Here is a 14,960-nt window from a genome sequence, read left to right on the forward strand (position 1 = left end):
AGGAAACTTCATTGTTTATTAGAAACCACACAGGTGATACAGGACGCCGACATGCGGCAAGGCGACGGGCCGTTTCGCGCTAACCAGCGCTTTCTCTAGCCTCTGACGTCATCCTTCCGGGGCGTGCGTGTTTTAAGCGCTGGTCCCGGGAGGTTGTCATAGATACACAGCAACAAGACATACAAGTGCACCATCATGGATAAACGTGACTAAATTAACAGTAAGTTAAAAACAAAGCAAATGGGGGGAAAATGCATTACATGAACAGTTAATGTTTTTAAGATGAGACCGTAATGGCTGAGTGAGATGTATACGGAGGGGCGAACTATGTCTCTACGTGAATCGTCGGAAGTTATAGGAAAACACTAAGATCGTTCCGATCATTCAATCCTAAGGCACCCATAGCATTACATCTAAGAATCCATTTGGCTTCACGGCGTAAAAGGGCTTTCTGGCGATCTCCGCCCCTTGGGTTATTATCTACCCTCTCTATGCCCGCAAAGCGGAGTGAATTAGAGTCATTGGGGTGATAAAGCCTCATATGTTCGATCAGCCTCGGACAGCCATTCCCGGTCTCAATGGAATTAAGATGTTCTCTAACTCGTATAAACATATTTCTGATTGTTTTACCGATATAAAATCTGTTACAAGGACAGAGAAGGACATATACTACAAACGTTGTTCTGCAAGTAATAAAGCTTTTCACGTCAATCGTCACACCTCCTAGGTTCAAAGATTTAGCTTGCATGTTACATCTGCAGAAATTACAGTGCCCACATTTAAAGTTTCCCTTAGGAGCTCCTTTGCTGAGCCAATTTTGTCTCGCAGTCGAGTATCTGCTTTGGACCAGCTCAGTCCTCAATGTAGGGCTACGTCTAAAGGTAACAAGTGGTCTGTGGACCGTAAATTCAGCCAATTTTGATTCCTGACGAAGAATATTCCAATGTTTATTGATAGCCTTGCGGATAATGCCTTCATTAGGGCTAAAATCAAAGGAGAAAGCAAATCTCCTCTCATTTTTATTCTTCTCTTTCTTGGCATTGGCAAAAAGACTTCGTCTAGGAATAGCATCGGCTTTTTTTAGGGCAACCTGTATGTCTTTGTCTGGGTAACCGCGTTCTAAAAACCGTGCGGCGAGTTCCTGTGCTTGCTGTTGAAACCTTGTATTGTCACTGTTAAGTCTCTTAAGGCGTAAGAATTGACTAAAAGGAACACCGGATTTTACATGTGAAGGGTGGGAACTATCGTAATGCAAAAGTGAGTTGGTCGCTGTGGGTTTTCTAAACCCTTCTGTAGAAAGGGTTCCGTCAACTATCTTGAGCCTTACGTCCAAAAAATCTAATGACTCGCCCCCAAACAGAGAAGTAAATTTCATGTTCATGTCATTGCTGTCATTTAGATAATCGACAAAAGAAGAGAATGCGTCATGTGATCCATCCCAAACAATAAAAATATCGTCCACGTAACGTAGATACATACGGATGCTTTTGATAAACGGATTGCGCAGAGAGTGGACAAAGCGGGACTCAAAAACAGCCAAAAAAATGTTAGCCAATGTGCAGGCTACGGGAGTACCCATAGCTGTGCCCACCCTCTGCGCATACCAAGAATCATTAAACATGAACGCATTATGGGATAAGACAAAGGTGAGTGCATCACTCACGAAGGCGATGTAGTCAGCATCCTTACCCGCATTCCGCAGAGCCAGGCACACAGCCTCGACGCCAAGGTCCTGCGGAATGCGGGTATATAGGCTCTCAACGTCGATGGAAACAAGCTGGAAGCCCTCCTGCCATATCAAATCCTCGATGGCTAAGAGGAAGGCCGTCGTGTCCTTCAGATAGGCCGGAATGTCGGTCAGCAATGGGCGTAGTAACCAATCTAGGTATTGAGAGATAGGTTCCGTAATGGACCCTATGCCAGAGCCTATATACCCGCATTCCGCAGGACCTTGGCGTCGAGGCTGTGTGCCTGGCTCTGCGGAATGCGGGTAAGGATGCTGACTACATCGCCTTCGTGAGTGATGCACTCACCTTTGTCTTATCCCATAATGCGTTCATGTTTAATGATTCTTGGTATGCGCAGAGGGTGGGCACAGCTATGGGTACTCCCGTAGCCTGCACATTGGCTAACATTTTTTTGGCTGTTTTTGAGTCCCGCTTTGTCCACTCTCTGCGCAATCCATTTATCAAAAGCATCCGTATGTATCTACGTTACGTGGACGATATTTTTATTGTTTGGGATGGATCACATGACGCATTCTCTTCTTTTGTCGATTATCTAAATGACAGCAATGACATGAACATGAAATTTACTTCTCTGTTTGGGGGCGAGTCATTAGATTTTTTGGACGTAAGGCTCAAGATAGTTGACGGAACCCTTTCTACAGAAGGGTTTAGAAAACCCACAGCGACCAACTCACTTTTGCATTACGATAGTTCCCACCCTTCACATGTAAAATCCGGTGTTCCTTTTAGTCAATTCTTACGCCTTAAGAGACTTAACAGTGACAATACAAGGTTTCAACAGCAAGCACAGGAACTCGCCGCACGGTTTTTAGAACGCGGTTACCCAGACAAAGACATACAGGTTGCCCTAAAAAAAGCCGATGCTATTCCTAGACGAAGTCTTTTTGCCAATGCCAAGAAAGAGAAGAATAAAAATGAGAGGAGATTTGCTTTCTCCTTTGATTTTAGCCCTAATGAAGGCATTATCCGCAAGGCTATCAATAAACATTGGAATATTCTTCGTCAGGAATCAAAATTGGCTGAATTTACGGTCCACAGACCACTTGTTACCTTTAGACGTAGCCCTACATTGAGGACTGAGCTGGTCCAAAGCAGATACTCGACTGCGAGACAAAATTGGCTCAGCAAAGGAGCTCCTAAGGGAAACTTTAAATGTGGGCACTGTAATTTCTGCAGATGTAACATGCAAGCTAAATCTTTGAACCTAGGAGGTGTGACGATTGACGTGAAAAGCTTTATTACTTGCAGAACAACGTTTGTAGTATATGTCCTTCTCTGTCCTTGTAACAGATTTTATATCGGTAAAACAATCAGAAATATGTTTATACGAGTTAGAGAACATCTTAATTCCATTGAGACCGGGAATGGCTGTCCGAGGCTGATCGAACATATGAGGCTTTATCACCCCAATGACTCTAATTCACTCCGCTTTGCGGGCATAGAGAGGGTAGATAATAACCCAAGGGGCGGAGATCGCCAGAAAGCCCTTTTACGCCGTGAAGCCAAATGGATTCTTAGATGTAATGCTATGGGTGCCTTAGGATTGAATGATCGGAACGATCTTAGTGTTTTCCTATAACTTCCGACGATTCACGTAGAGACATAGTTCGCCCCTCCGTATACATCTCACTCAGCCATTACGGTCTCATCTTGAAAACATTAACTGTTCATGTAATGCATTTTCCCCCCATTTGCTTTGTTTTTAACTTACTGTTAATTTAGTCACGTTTATCCATGATGGTGCACTCGTATGTCTTGTTGCTGTGTATCTATGACAACCTCCCGGGACCAGCGCTTAAAACACGCACGCCCCGGAAGGATGACGTCAGAGGCTAGAGAAAGCGCTGGTTAGCGCGAAACGGCCCGTCGCCTTGCCGCATGTCGGCGTCCTGTATCACCTGTGTGGTTTCTAATAAACACTGAAGTTTCCTTGGTGAGTGCCGCAACCTTTCTTCTATTTATCTATTTGGGACTGCCTTATTGCTCCGCTGAGCACCACCTGGGACTTCAACACCACTGCACCAGATGCCTAAATATAACTCCAATAATACCGTGGTCCAATCGTGTCACGCGGTACATAGGGGTGGTGCCAGACCTATTGTCTCTTTCTGTATATGACGTGATATCCTTTCTACTTTCATGGTCTAGAGCACACTCAGTTTGTTACCCCAAAGACGCCCTGAATCAGATGGATCCGGAGATGGAGACAAACACAGACATCGATAATGCAGAAATTAACATTAACACAGGTAGAGAGGACGCCGCTGCGTTTTTTGATCTATGCAACAAGAGGGATATGCTACAAATGATCAGCACAAAAACTTTGGAACACAAAGTGTTCTCGCTTGCAGACAAGGAAATCAGATTATTTTGGACTAATCATTCACTACAATCTTATAAAGACCATGGACGTGTCCCTAGAGGTTTACGGACATACAAAGAACCTGCTCAATACAAAGACGATCCCCTTTTCTTTGACGCTTGGAAGAAATTACACCTGCAATACTCCCTTGAAATAATGCAACTTGTGTTGGACAGAAATAGAACCGAATACGAATCGGTCACTACAGAGCTTTGTAAGGCAAAGACTGAGTTGAGATCACGCCTTTCAGAAAGCCAGTTCCAAACTTTCTCTAAAAAACTGGAGAAAAAAATGCTCCTAACTCAGATAGAAGTTAAAAACCGGAAGCGAGACAAATTCCTCCGGGACAAGCAAGATTTCGACGAAGGTCGGATATTCGATTGGCAGTCTAATAGTAACATCCATAGAAGAAAAGGAGGGAACCGTAGGAGGAATACCAGAACCAAAACTAATACAGACTTTTGGACCACTGAGTCCGACTCTAGTCCATCTGATGAAGCAGGACCAAGTAACCAAGATACTACAGTCCAGAGTAATGAGAACACTCCCGCGGTCTCTGTCCCTTTAGGCGATGCACCCGCCGGGGCGGGACGAGGCGGTCGAGGAAGAAAACAGAGCATGAAACGAAAACAAGTCTCCTGGCGATAGCCGAAACAGGTGACTCATGCACTAACCGGACTGTGGTTAACCTCACTAACATTCCCCTTGATGATAATGTGATATCCCTGCTGTCTAGAGGATTGAATTTTGCCATGCCTAATGCTTTTGATGTTTGTAACTTTGAAATTGATCTGTTTAAAGCAGCACGCAAACTCAATTTACATAGGTTTTTTCACGACAAATTTACACCTGAAGTAGAACGGAGGCCTGGCGAGATTCCTAGCATCATCGGTCCTTTAGGGTTTAGCCCCCCTGATACAACCCCAATGGTTGACGAATCTGACATCCGACTACTACATGATTTACACCACTTACCTGACTCTGAACCTGTACTTAATGACATGACACAGGTCTGCATCGAGGAGTTTAGAAGAGGGGTTCCCTCAACCTTCTGCCCACCCTTGCCGGCCGGTCATCCTATTGACAATTTTGTCCAACGCGTGATTGAGGACGTCAGAGCACTGATTCATCCGATCACCGCAGATAATATATCTCCGAGTGAAAAACTAGCTCTGAAGTACCTCAAAACGCAGGATGACGTAATTATAAAACCGGCCGACAAGGGTGGGAACGTGGTGGTCATGACACGGGAATATTATTTGACTGAGGCTAATCGCCAGTTGGGGGATACCTGTACCTATAGACGCCTTGACCAGAACCCGACTCGTAATTATGTATCACGCCTTCAGACTCTACTTAGGCGTAATGTGGAGAAGGGGATTCTCTCTAAAAGGACAGCCGACCGATTGTTTCCAAAAAATCCTATATATCCGGTGTGGTATTTCCTCCCTAAGATTCATAAGACCCTCTGTGACCAATCCAGGACGTCCCATCGTCGCTGGCATAGGGTCCATTACGGAACCTATCTCTCAATACCTAGATTGGTTACTACGCCCATTGCTGACCGACATTCCGGCCTATCTGAAGGACACGACGGCCTTCCTCTTAGCCATCGAGGATTTGATATGGCAGGAGGGCTTCCAGCTTGTTTCCATCGACGTTGAGAGCCTATATACCCGCATTCCGCAGGACCTTGGCGTCGAGGCTGTGTGCCTGGCTCTGCGGAATGCGGGTAAGGATGCTGACTACATCGCCTTCGTGAGTGATGCACTCACCTTTGTCTTATCCCATAATGCGTTCATGTTTAATGATTCTTGGTATGCGCAGAGGGTGGGCACAGCTATGGGTACTCCCGTAGCCTGCACATTGGCTAACATTTTTTTGGCTGTTTTTGAGTCCCGCTTTGTCCACTCTCTGCGCAATCCGTTTATCAAAAGCATCCGTATGTATCTACGTTACGTGGACGATATTTTTATTGTTTGGGATGGATCACATGACGCATTCTCTTCTTTTGTCGATTATCTAAATGACAGCAATGACATGAACATGAAATTTACTTCTCTGTTTGGGGGCGAGTCATTAGATTTTTTGGACGTAAGGCTCAAGATAGTTGACGGAACCCTTTCTACAGAAGGGTTTAGAAAACCCACAGCGACCAACTCACTTTTGCATTACGATAGTTCCCACCCTTCACATGTAAAATCCGGTGTTCCTTTTAGTCAATTCTTACGCCTTAAGAGACTTAACAGTGACAATACAAGGTTTCAACAGCAAGCACAGGAACTCGCCGCACGGTTTTTAGAACGCGGTTACCCAGACAAAGACATACAGGTTGCCCTAAAAAAAGCCGATGCTATTCCTAGACGAAGTCTTTTTGCCAATGCCAAGAAAGAGAAGAATAAAAATGAGAGGAGATTTGCTTTCTCCTTTGATTTTAGCCCTAATGAAGGCATTATCCGCAAGGCTATCAATAAACATTGGAATATTCTTCGTCAGGAATCAAAATTGGCTGAATTTACGGTCCACAGACCACTTGTTACCTTTAGACGTAGCCCTACATTGAGGACTGAGCTGGTCCAAAGCAGATACTCGACTGCGAGACAAAATTGGCTCAGCAAAGGAGCTCCTAAGGGAAACTTTAAATGTGGGCACTGTAATTTCTGCAGATGTAACATGCAAGCTAAATCTTTGAACCTAGGAGGTGTGACGATTGACGTGAAAAGCTTTATTACTTGCAGAACAACGTTTGTAGTATATGTCCTTCTCTGTCCTTGTAACAGATTTTATATCGGTAAAACAATCAGAAATATGTTTATACGAGTTAGAGAACATCTTAATTCCATTGAGACCGGGAATGGCTGTCCGAGGCTGATCGAACATATGAGGCTTTATCACCCCAATGACTCTAATTCACTCCGCTTTGCGGGCATAGAGAGGGTAGATAATAACCCAAGGGGCGGAGATCGCCAGAAAGCCCTTTTACGCCGTGAAGCCAAATGGATTCTTAGATGTAATGCTATGGGTGCCTTAGGATTGAATGATCGGAACGATCTTAGTGTTTTCCTATAACTTCCGACGATTCACGTAGAGACATAGTTCGCCCCTCCGTATACATCTCACTCAGCCATTACGGTCTCATCTTGAAAACATTAACTGTTCATGTAATGCATTTTCCCCCCATTTGCTTTGTTTTTAACTTACTGTTAATTTAGTCACGTTTATCCATGATGGTGCACTTGTATGTCTTGTTGCTGTGTATCTATGACAACCTCCCGGGACCAGCGCTTAAAACACGCACGCCCCGGAAGGATGACGTCAGAGGCTAGAGAAAGCGCTGGTTAGCGCGAAACGGCCCGTCGCCTTGCCGCATGTCGGCGTCCTGTATCACCTGTGTGGTTTCTAATAAACACTGAAGTTTCCTTGGTGAGTGCCGCAACCTTTCTTCTATTTATCTATTTGGGACTGCCTTATTGCTCCGCTGAGCACCACCTGGGACTTCAACACCACTGCACCAGATGCCTAAATATAACTCCAATAATACCGTGGTCCAATCGTGTCACGCGGTACATAGGGGTGGTGCCAGACCTATTGTCTCTTTCTGTATATGACGTGATCTCCCTGCAAATTACACACAATATGGTACTATCTGCACTACTAATGCCAGCAAGCCCAGCCACAAGCAAACCAAAAAAAAAAGAAATTATAACGCTATTGTAGGCCTAAATAAGCCGTTGGGGTTTTCCTATGGCTATTTTCTAGCACACACTCAAAGCACACTGCTTTGGCAGATTACTATGAGTTCTAAAAAGAAATAAACGTAAAAAAAAATAAATCAGCAGACTCTGCCTAATTGAAATCAAACCCCTAATAAATTGTCCCACTTCGGTGTTTGAGGTGGATATGTGTGTCACTAAGAGCTAAACACAAGTCTCCCTGCAAATTACTCACAATATGGTACTAGCTGCACTACTAATAGCAGCAAGCCCAGCCACAAGCAAACAAAAAAAAAATGAAAATAAAACGTTATTGTAGCCCTAAGAAGGACTGTTGGGTTCTTGTAGTATCACTCCTGCCTAACACTATTCTAATAGAACACCCTAACGCTTTCCCTGACCAGCAGCAGCTCTCTCCCTAGTGGCATCCAGGCAGAGAATGACGCGAGCAGCGCGGGCAGGGGCTAGTCTATTCCAGGGTCACCTGATCTGGCCAGCCAACCACTGCTATCGACGTGTAAGGGTACCACGTCATGCTGGGTGGAGTGCAGAGTCTCCTGGCTTGTGATTGGCTCTGTTTCTGGCCGCCAAAAAGCAAAACGGCGGGAGATTTCGTGAGCTGGCGAAATCGAGTACGCTAATGCTCGAACGAGCATCAAGCTCGGACGAGTATGTTCGCTCATCTCTAAACACAGGTTTAATATTCCCTAACAAATAACAATATTTGCCCTGTTTGCATAAGATTATTTTATTGTATTGTATTTTATTATATTGCAAAATGACCAATGCAAACTAGCTCTTTTATTTATAATGTTCATTTTGAGTTCATTTGAAAATAAAAATATTTACTAGACATTAAAAAAGGCCTTTATTCCATTTTTCCATATTTGACTTGCATTAGTACGCATATAAAAAAAGAAGTAATGGTCCTTAGTCCGCTATGTACAAAAAAAATATTAAAAATGCCCTGGTCATTAAAGCCTTTTCAGGGCTTTTCATTAAGAGGTTAGGAAGCTTTTTCTTGGCTGGTTGCTGGATTTATATTGTTTTCTTGGACTTTCCTTGTTCTCACCATGCTGCTGTCTGCAATACACAACTTTCTCTCCCTTACTGCTCTAGGCCATCCTTATTGCATCTCCAACTGTACTTCTCTCTCTGTCCTTCTCACTTATGGAGACAGGAAGAGGGGAGGGGGGAGTAAGATGAGACAAATCTCTGTTGCATCAGACCCTCATAGTCATCATTGCTCACATATCTAAACTAAAAAGCACTAGAGTCTGCAGACAGCACTAAAGTAAGTATCAGGAATGCTGAATCACTTCAACATTCAGGGATTATTTTAAAGGAATAAAAGGCACATAGGAAACTTATTTAAAAGACCCCTTTAAGCTTCAAGTTTAATGGGTGATAACACTGTATATTGTATAATAAACAACTGCTCAGTATTTATGCATAGCAAATCTATATAAAACTTTGAGGACACTGCTGATACAATAGGATGAGTGATAGTATACATATTAAAATGTATCTCTTGGTAATATTTTTCTTAAAATAACTTTTTGGATGGACAGTTTTACATCTTTATTCCTTAAGCTGTACAAGATTGGGTTCAGCATTGGTATAACGATGGTATAGAACACAGCAATCTCTTTGTCCATATCTGAGGATTCATCAGAAGGTTTAAAATAGGCAAAAATCAATGTTCCATAAAATAACAAAACAACGGTGATGTGGGAGGCACAAGTAGAGAAAGCTTTTTTCTTGCCTTCAGCTGAACGGATATTGAATATAGCAAACATTATGAAGATATATGAAATAAAGATTAGGATAATACAAATAAGCCCTAATATAAGATCTGTCACTATAAGAACGTATTTATTTAAAGAGATATCTGAACAAGACAAAGCTAGTACCTGAGGGACTTCACAAAAGAAATGATTGATCTCTTTTGGTCCACAAAATGACAACCATAAGGTGCTTGAAGAATGAAAAGAAGAACTTGAAAACCCAAAAGCCCATACTGCAAATGACATAATGAAACAAGATTTTTTACTCATAATACTCTTGTACCTTAATGGGTTACATATAGCCAAGTAACGATCGAAAGACATTACAGTCAGCAGAAGGAATTCTGTGTCCATTCCAACAGTGAAGAAAAACATCTGGACAATACATTCATTGAAAGATATAACTTTTTGCTGAGTAAATAAATTGAACAACATTTTGGGGACAGCTGAAGTAGTACAGATTATATCCAGTAAGGAGAGATTACCAAGGAAGAAATACATTGGTGTCTTCAATGCTGGATCTAAATTAGTGATGATTAGAATGAGCACGTTACCCGCAATAGCTATTATGTACATAGTAAGAAATACCAAAAACAAAAGGGTTCCCAATTCAGGAGGGCTGGAAAGCCCCAGAAGAAGAAATTCAGAAATTCTAGAGCCATTGTTCATCTTACAATCTGTTGTGGTAATGAGGTAAAAAAGACAAAATAAGAGTTAATGATCAAAATTAATTGTATCCCACATTTTTTTCTTAGGTAGAAAAAATGAAGGATTAATGTTTTGCCAATTTAGTTTTATTTTAGCAAAATTGCAGCTCAATATTTGCATAATACACACATGTAGGTAGAATAGTGGTCGAAAACAGCTTAGATTAACCCTGTATAAAGTGTTCAGAAACCATGCACCAGACCAAGTATAGCTAGGTCCTTAACAAGTGTATGGTATCTCTTTCCTATACACAGTGGGGCACATTTACTAAAAACAGTGCAAACACAGTTTTCCTGTGTAGTGTGCAGAGTGCGCCAGATTCAGAATTTCTGACACACGTTTTTCATAAATCTTGCGTTCCTTGCACTGCCCCAACATGGTGCACCAACTTTTTTTGGTACACCTTTAACATAAGGCTTGTGACACAATTCTGTCGGGCTTTGCATGTTAAATCTGGCGCATGGTCCTACTGGGCATGAGAACACCCCCTACTTTGTGTTGCATGATGCCTAGTGCAGCGGCGCCACAAAGGGTTGCATGCAACACAATTGTGGTGCAGGCACTTCTTACTTACCTGTGCAAACAGTTTGCACTAAAAAAAGAATGTGCAAAGTCTGATGGAAAAACGGTTGCAAGGGCTTTAGTAAAAGTGCCCCAGTATGTTCCAATTATATCTCCAACCCTTTACCCATTATATTTGTCTGAATTGTATGAGTAGTTTAATGGAAATCGGTACAGCGTCATGTCTGAGGCATAAAAAATAATAAAATAATTAAAAAACTAATTTACTACTGAATAGATAAAATATAGAGATATCAATTGAAAGAAATACATCAGATTTGACAGTTTACTTATGGTGTAGAAATAATGCTGATCATAGGTAGGGCAATTTTAAATAAGATAAATTTTGATTATAAATGAAGCACTAGACACATAACACTCACATGCCCACTGGATGGTGGAAATCAGTTTCAACTCCAAATGCAAAATGTCCAGTGTTTATATATAAATATATATACATGGACTGGTGGAGTTTAGGGATTTGATCAAGAGGGAATATAAAATAAACACAATACCTATCTGAATTGCATATTCCCTTTGAAAATTGGTAAATAGGAAATAGCTGGAATTCAAAAAGGATCTTACATTTGTTTTATTAACTTACAGATTCTGTACATATCATTTACATTAAATTAATGGCTGATATATCAATTATAAAGAGATATACAATGTACAGTAGTGTGTTATCACAGAATACATCAAAAGTAGAGATGAGCGAACACACTCGTCCGAGCTTGATGCTCGTTCAAGCATTAGCATACTCGTAACTGCTCATTGCTCAGACGAATACTTCGCCAGCTCGAGAAAATGGCATCTCCCGCAGTTTTGATTTTTGGCGGCCAGAAACAGCCAATCCCAAGCCAGGAGACTCTGCACTCCACCCAGCATGACGTGGTACCCTTACACGTCGATAGCAGTGGTTTGCTGGCCTGATCAGGTGACCCTGGAAAAGACTAGCCCCTGCCCGCGCTGCTCGCATCATTCTCTGTCTGGATGCCGTTAGGGAGAGAGCTGCTGCTGCTGCAGGGATAGCGTTAGGGTGTTATATTGGCTTACTGTTAGGCAGGAGTGAGTCTACAAGAACCCAACAGCCCTTGTTAGGGCTAGAATAGCTTATATATATTTTTTTTTTGTTGTTTCCTTGTGGCTGGGCTTGCTGGCACTAGCAGCTTCTTGTGTGCTGTTAGAAACTAGGCATACAAGAACCCAACCGACTTTCTTAGGCCTACAATAGCGTTATATATATATATATATATATATATTTATATATTTTGTTGATTTGCTTGTGGCTGGCCTTGCTGGCACTAGTAGTGCAGCTAGTACCATATTGTGAGGAATTTGCAGAGAGACTTGGGAACATTCTATTTAGCTCTTAGTGACACACACATCTCAAACACCTAAGTGGGACAATTTATTAGGGGTTTGATTGAATTAGGCACAGTCTGCTGATTTTTTTTTTTTACTTTTAGGCATCAGGCACAGCACAAAATCCAGTTGTGTGCTGTCAGTGTAGGTTAGAAACTAGCCATAGCAATAGGATAGCAACGTTTTGTAAAAAAAAAAAAAAAACACACAAAAAAACACAAATAAAATAAAAAGAAACAAAAAAATACAAAAAAATTTACAGTTTACACTTTAATTTTGAAAATGTTGAACCCGAGGGCTAGGGGTAGAGGACGAGGGCGTGGACATGGGCGTCCAACTAATGCAGGGGTCAGAGGCCGTGGTCCTGGGCAGGGTGAGACACCACCTGCTGATGAGGGAGCAGGGGAACTGCTCATGTCTCAAGTTACTGGGACTCGTGGTAGAGCACTGTTGAGGCCAGAACAATGTGAACAGGTGATGTTGTGGATTGCGGACAATGCTTCTAGCCATTTGTCCACCAGTCAGTCTTCCACGCAGTCCACCCATGTCACCGAAATCAGCACTCCTCCACCTCAGCCTCCTTCCCCCCAGTCTGCCCCCTCCCAGGAAAATTTGGCATTTGAACCGGCATACTCTGAAGAACTGTTTTCTGGACCCTTCCCAGAGTCACAAACCACTTGTCTGGTTGCTGCTGAGCTCTTTTCCGATGCCCAGGTTTTCCACCGGTCGCAGTCTGTGGGTGATGATGACATTGTTGACATAGTGGAAGACGTTTGTAAAGAGGTGTCGGACGATGAGGAGACACGGTTGTCAGACAGTGGTGAAGTTGTTGTCAGGGCAGGAAGTCCGAGGGGGGAGCAGACTGAGGGATCGGAGGATGATGAGGTGACAGACCCAAGCTGGGTTGATAGGCCAGGTGAACACAGTGCTTCTGAGACGGAGGAGAGTCCTCGACGAGAACAGGTTGGAAGAGGCAGTGGTGGGGCCAGACGGAGAGGAAGGGCCAGAGCTGGTGCAACAGTGCCAAATGTTTCACGTAGTGAAGCTCCCGTGGCGAGGGCTAGATTTTCGGAAGTCTGGAGGTTCTTTAAAGAAACACCGGATGACCGACGGACTGTGGTGTGCAACCTGTGTCACACCAGGATCAGCAGGGGTTCCACCACTACCAACTTAACCACCACCAGTATGCGCACGCATATGAATGCTAAACACCCCACTCAATGGAACCAAGGCCGTTCAACTCCGGCCAGGCACACCACTGCTCCTTCCCCTGTGTCATCTGCTGCCTCTGCTAGTCAGCCCCTGCCCAGGACCCCGGCCCAAACACCTCCCGTGCGAAAACCACACCTTCACCTCCACGATCCTCCACAGCATCCACCAATGTCTCCATGCACAGCGTTCAGCTCTCCATACCCCAGACGCTGGAGCGCAAGAGGAAGTACAGTGCAACCCACCCACACGCCCAAGCCCTCAACGTCCACATCTCTAAACTACTTAGCCTGGAGATGCTGCCCTATAGGCTGGTAGAGACCGAGGCGTTTCGCAACCTCATGGCGGCGGCCGCCCCTTGGTATTCGGTCCCCAGCCGCCACTACTTTTCCTGATGTGCCGTTCCAGCCCTGCACCACCACGTATCAGACAACATCATCCGTGCCCTGACCAACGCCGTTTCTGACAAGGTCCACCTGACCACGGACACGTGGACGAGTGCTGCCGGGCAGGGCCACTATATATCGCTGACGGCACATTGGGTTAAATCGGTGGAAGCTAGGACCGAGTCTGACCCTGTGGCTGGTCATAAACTGCCGACGCCGAAGATTCGGGGCCTACTTCGGTCCAGGTCTCTCAGGCCTACTATGCCTCCTCCTACTTCCACCCCTCCTCCACCTCTTCCTCCGAATTACCATCCGTGGGCATGGCGCCATCAGTTGGTAGCTCTAGGCACAGCAGCAGTGCCGTTGCTAAGCGACAGCAGGCGGTGCTCAAACTGCTGAGCCTAGGCGATAAAAGGCACACCGCCCAAGAGCTATTACAGGGCATCACGGCGCAGACCGATCTGTGGCTGGCACCGCTGAACCTGAAGCCAGGCATGGTTGTGTGTGACAACGGCCGTAACTTGGTGGCGGCTCTGCAACTCGGCATACTGACACATGTGCCATGCCTGGCCCATGTGTTAAATCTCATAGTTCAGCGTTTCCTCAAGACATACCCCAATCTGTCTGATTTGCTCACGAAGGTGCGCCGCATCTGTGTGCATTTCAGGAAGTCCAGCACAGATGCTGCCACTCTCAGGGCAGTGCAGCGCCGCCTCCAACTGCCCGCTCACCGACTGTTGTGGACATGCCTACGAGGTGGAATTCAACATTAACCATGTTATCCAGAGTTTACCAGCAGCGCAGAGAGATTGTAGACTGCCAGATGTCAACTTCCACCAGAACTGGTAGTCAGGTCAGTCAGCTTCCTCAAGTCTACAATGAGGAGTGGACATGGATGTCTGATATCTGTCAGGTGCTGAGTAACTTTGAGGAGTCAACACAGATGGTCAGTGGTGATGCCGCCATAATCAGCCTCACCATCCCGCTGCTTGGCCTGTTGAAAAACTCTCTGGTCAGCATGAAGTCGGAAGCTTTGCGCTCGTCACAAGAGACGGGGGAAGAAGATTCCCTTAATGATAGCTAAAGCACCCTCAGGTCTGTTTCTCAGTGCATATCGGAGG

General features: G+C 44.3%; 1 protein-coding gene across 1 annotated transcript; it reads right to left on the reverse strand.

Annotated features, from left to right (window-relative positions):
* Positions 1-9,340: 9,340 nt before the first annotated feature.
* LOC140095170 (olfactory receptor 5AR1-like) lies at positions 9,341-10,279 on the reverse strand. Its single transcript, XM_072126577.1, has one exon. The coding sequence runs from the start codon at positions 10,277-10,279 to the stop codon at positions 9,341-9,343; it is 939 nt and encodes a 312-aa protein (XP_071982678.1).
* Between the last annotated feature and the right edge of the window lie 4,681 nt (positions 10,280-14,960).

This window comes from Engystomops pustulosus, chromosome 1, assembly GCF_040894005.1.
Source record: "Engystomops pustulosus chromosome 1, aEngPut4.maternal, whole genome shotgun sequence".
Lineage (NCBI taxonomy): Eukaryota > Metazoa > Chordata > Amphibia > Anura > Leptodactylidae > Engystomops > Engystomops pustulosus.

Bases quoted from the DNA above. Each gene is read 5' to 3' on its own strand.
- LOC140095170 (XM_072126577.1), bottom strand. From the start codon at position 10,279: ATGAACAATGGCTCTAGAATTTCTGAATTTCTTCTTCTGGGGCTTTCC.